At 35.4% G+C, this 4,841-nt stretch overlaps 1 protein-coding gene across 1 annotated transcript; it reads right to left on the bottom strand.

Moving 5' to 3' along the window:
- Window positions 1–518: 518 nt before the first annotated feature.
- On the bottom strand, window positions 519–1,457 carry LOC128547573 (uncharacterized). Its single transcript, XM_053520580.1, has one exon. The coding sequence runs from the start codon at window positions 1,455–1,457 to the stop codon at window positions 519–521; it is 939 nt and encodes a 312-aa protein (XP_053376555.1).
- Window positions 1,458–4,841: the final 3,384 nt, after the last annotated feature.

Here is a 4,841-nt window from a genome sequence, read left to right as displayed (position 1 = left end):
TATATTTTTATTAGAAGTACACTTTCACTTTCTCTGTTTTGACAAAGTTTTAGAATGGTGACAATCTTTACAAAAGTAGTTTCCCTTTGGAATAACTTTTAAACCTGTACAGAAAAAATGGTACCATTTTGAGCATGGTCCTTCACACTGGATCCATTGTATAGGTGACACTTCTGGACTGTCTTTAATGATGCAGTTTTCATATAAATCACAAGGACTTGGTGTGAATGGCTTAAAGGTATATACAAAATACTTCTGCAGTGATCCACGGTTAATTATAACAGTAGCATCATCAACTGGGACCAAACTATTACCAGTTGTTGCATATTCATTACGAGCTAATATAGAGGTTGCTGTCTTGTTTATGAAGTCAAACTCATACATATAGTTGGACTTTTGCACATTGGTATCTATATCAATTCTTGCTTTTTCCTGAATATATCCACCGTAAATCAGCAGATTTTTTGAAAACAATGCTGTACCATAATATGATATATATTTTGGGTTAATGTTGAAAGTCAATTCTGTGAAGAAGCATTCCATACTATTCTTGTCAGTGATAGTATGATATCATGGATTGGTAATCGTTCAGTGGCCTTTGAATTTTGATATATTATACCTCCTATAATGGCAAGATTTGAATCATCTATAAAATCAGAAGTATGAAAACATCTTGGTGATGGCACATTTCCTGTTGGATTCATTTTCCTCCAGCTTTTGGTATTTAGGTAAAGTTCATAAAAATTCTCATCCTCACAAAATTGTGCAAATGGGTTTGAAAATGAAGCCGAATGTAAATCTCTATTCTTAAGCTGATAACCACCAAACATGATAACTTTAGAAAATCCTGGAACTTTTGTAAAACTGTGACCGGCCCTAGGGTTTGGTGCATTATTTTGCAATTTAATTACACGTGAAGCAGAGTCACCATCTGGTAGAAAATCAAATGCAAAATCGTTATTTGCTAAAAACATATCCACCTGCATTGTTTCGGCATTTCTTCTTAATTTACTTGTAAGATAATAGATATCATTTACTGTTTGGTAAGTCATGAGGTCAAGGCCTCCCCATATACACATGTTGTTTTCTGTAACACCAAAGGTATAACCAGGACTACTGAGGGCTGGCAAGGTTGAACCAGCAGTTTTTATTTCATACAATTTGTCAGCATAAATATCATCATCTGTTGAGATTAATCTCATACACATAATCTTTGAAGCCGTTAACCAACCGGCATCTTCCCCGTGTCTTGCACCACCGAAAGTGTACAAATTACAACAGTTCTCAGTTGTATTATATTTATACAAAACGCGATGGCCTTCGCCAGGATAGAATTCTCCATATTCTAATTGTAGTTCGCTTTTTTTACGAGTAAATTTTGTTTTACTGTTCCGGCTTGAGGCTTTGAACGGTAAAAATTTCATCTTGCCTATAGAATCAGCTGTTGCGGTAGCCATTTTTATTTACCTTAGTGATACCGCAGTGAACGAGAGCGTGATTTTCCGACGAGATTTTCACTGCGCATGAGCGCGCACTGACTTCCGCTAAATGAAAATTAAGCATTGCGTAAGAGCGATAGTTCGTATGTGCGATAATGGCGTGTTGATTTCAAAGGGAAACAATTCGCTAATTCACTCATTAGGTTTGTGATATTTCACTAGTGCGATTATAACTAAATGTTGAAATGTTTAAACTTAAAAAATCTTCGTCCAATATTATTGATTTTAAAACTAATGGCTGTTGCTTGAAAAACAAATTAATGAAAACAAATACATTTGTATCTAATTAAGTGACGTCAACTTCAAAGTCATTTTACCGAAATCGAGGCTTGTGTAATTTCGGATAAAAATGTGTCTCTGATACGGACGTTTTTTTTCGTTTTTGAATATGGCGGCATTGCTCACCAGCGATGATTTTTGCACTTTTTGTTGGTTTTTAATGTACGAAGTAGTGGTTAAAATATTAAGACTGGTAAAGGATGCCGCCAAGGCGGAAATCATAAATGAAGTCTCAAATTACATGGAAAATTCCCATTTTTTTGGAAAGTGGGTCATGTTTGGAGTAATATATAAACACAACAACACATTACTTTTCGAAGTTATTTACTTTTAATTGAAGCACGGTGCTTACTTGTTACGGACAGCATATGTATCAATGTAGAATAAGTAATGTAATGCTAAATTCGGTGCCATTTACATACATTAGTGAACCAAGCCCTTTGCTTACATGAGGCTACATAAATAAATAAATATAAATTGTAATCACGCGATCAGTAAAGATTTTATGTACTCACTTGGTTATTTACTCAACATCGGTACACATGTGTACTCACTCGGTCACTTAACATCCGTACACTCGTATACTCACTCGGTCACTTACTCATCATCTGTACACTTGTGTACTCCTTCGGTAACCTACTCAACATTCATACACTCGTATACGCTCGGTCACTTACTCAACATCCGTAAACTTGTATACTCCTTCGGTCACCTACTCAGCATTCGTGCATGTATTCATGATTCATGTACCCACTTGGTCACTTACTCAACATCTGTACAGTCATGTACCCACTCTGTCAGATACTCACCATTCGTGCATTCATGTACTCACCCAACATTCGTACACACATGTACTCATTCAGTCAGTTACTCCACATCCGTACACTCAACATCTGTACAGTTGTGTACTCCTTCGGTCACCTACTCAACATTCGTACATGTATTCATGTACCCACTTGGTCACTTACTCATCACCCGTACAGTCATGTACATACTCTGTCAGATACTCACCATTCGTGCATTCATGTACTCACTCAATATTCGTACACACATGTACTCATTCACTCAGTTACTCCGCATCCGTACACTCATGTACACTTGGTCACTTACTCAACATACGTTCAGTCATGTACTCACTCGGTCAGTTACTCAACATTCATGCATTCATATACTCACTAAACATCCGTACATTCATGTACTCACTCAGTAAGTTACTCAACATTCGTGCATTCATGTACTCGCTCAACATCTGTTTTTGTATTCATGTAGTCACTCGGTCACTGTCAACATTTATGTATGTACCAGTGATATTCTGTTCATAAATGATATCGATTATAATACACATGTTTTATATTCTAATTCTTAATACGAATTTGTAAGTTTTATTGTGTGTTTTAAATTTGAATATGTATATTGTCTCTTGTAGTTCTAGTTAGAACGGTCATTTACAATTGTTTTATGTTGTATGTAAATTTCTATGTTTGTAAATGAATGAGACATAAATAAAATAAAAAATATACTATAAATAGAAGCAGGAAATGAATGTTTTCTCATTATATGGTTTGGATTAGCCGTTGACAACAACAAAAAAAAAAAAAAAAAAAACAAAACAAACAAACAAACAAACACAGTATCATAAAATATGCACACCTGTTTGAGACAGAACACATAACAGTCCAAAGGGGATATTTTTGTAATTGTTTAGTTTTTGACATTCCGAAAACAAATGTAAAAGTTTTCTCAAGGTGAACTGTTGTGACCGCTCAATGTCCTTTCTTAAGCTCGTTGTCCGACCATCTGTTTCTCAACATTCATTTTGAACAACATCTTTTCTGAAGAAAACAATTGATGTGCCTCTAAAGTCTCCCTGTTGCATATTTATAGAATTCAGGAATTTTTGCTTACATACTAATAAAACTGTGCGTTCCGCGTCTACATACTGCTATTTGTACTTTAATTGATAATCATGCAGACATATTTTTCCAGTATTAACAAATCTATTGACAAAATTGAAATCTTGTTCGAAACTCTACAAAATATTTCACCCCATCAAAACTGGTTATCAAATAAGGAAAAAACATGATTATCTTGCCAATTCCAAACAATGGTTTGACTACTCGACAATCAATGTCATTGAACTTGTGTCTTCTTTCTGTAACATCTAACGCTATTGCTTTGTTCTATATGTGCTCGTCATTCTTCTTTTTATTTTATTTTCCTCTCAAACTTTATTTTCCGTAACGTCCGATTAAATTTGCCGTAAAGTCCAAGTAAATTTGCCGTAACGTCCAATTAATTCAAAGTCAAGTAGCGTCAAATGATGCAAGATATATAGGTCTGTTGACTTCATGTATGGACTCGTATATTTCCTCTTTCATTACAGAAGTAATTTCTGTGTTGCTGGATTTTATAAATAAAAGCTGTGCCAGATCAGTATGATTCAATAATACATGTACTACTTTTGAAAACTGACGAATTGAAATATTATCCACTTTAACTTACATGTTTAAACGAAATATATGAACATCTGGCATGACTTGTGATTACCAGTGTTGGGGTGTGGGGTGCTTTTGTTTGTTCACCCTTTTTGAAGAGCAATAATCAAAATTAAAACAAATTGAAGGTGTCAACAATGAGCAAGATTAACATCAGAATAATATATAATCATGACAAAGGTTAAGATTACAGGGGTAAATTTTTATAAAAAGCTGATATGAGCCGCACCATGAGAAAACCAACATAGTGGGTTTGCGACCAGCATGGATCCAGACCAGCCTGCGCATCCGCGCAGTCTGGTCAGGATCCATGCTGTTCGCTTTCAGAACCTATTACAATTACAGAAACTGTTAACGAACAGCAAGGATCCTGACCAGACTGCGCGGATGCGCAGGCTGGTCTGGATCCGTGCTGTTCGCAAAGCCACTATGTTGGTTTTCGCATGGCGCGGCTCATATAAAAAAAATCAAAAGTTTGTTCGGTTTTCAGAGACTACAGGGGTATTTTACAATAACGAATAAATAAGAATATAGGTACAAATAATTCGTTCAGTTTAAACAGGATTTC

This window comes from Mercenaria mercenaria, chromosome 12 (genome assembly GCF_021730395.1).
Source record: "Mercenaria mercenaria strain notata chromosome 12, MADL_Memer_1, whole genome shotgun sequence".
NCBI lineage: Eukaryota > Metazoa > Mollusca > Bivalvia > Venerida > Veneridae > Mercenaria > Mercenaria mercenaria.
Note: the sequence above shows the minus strand (reverse complement) of the source record. Positions and strands in the feature narration are given on the sequence as shown.

What these genes read in the sequence shown, in the direction of transcription:
- LOC128547573 (XM_053520580.1), bottom strand. Translation starts at nt 1,457, where the DNA reads ATGGCTACCGCAACAGCTGATTCTATAGGCAAGATGAAATTTTTACCG.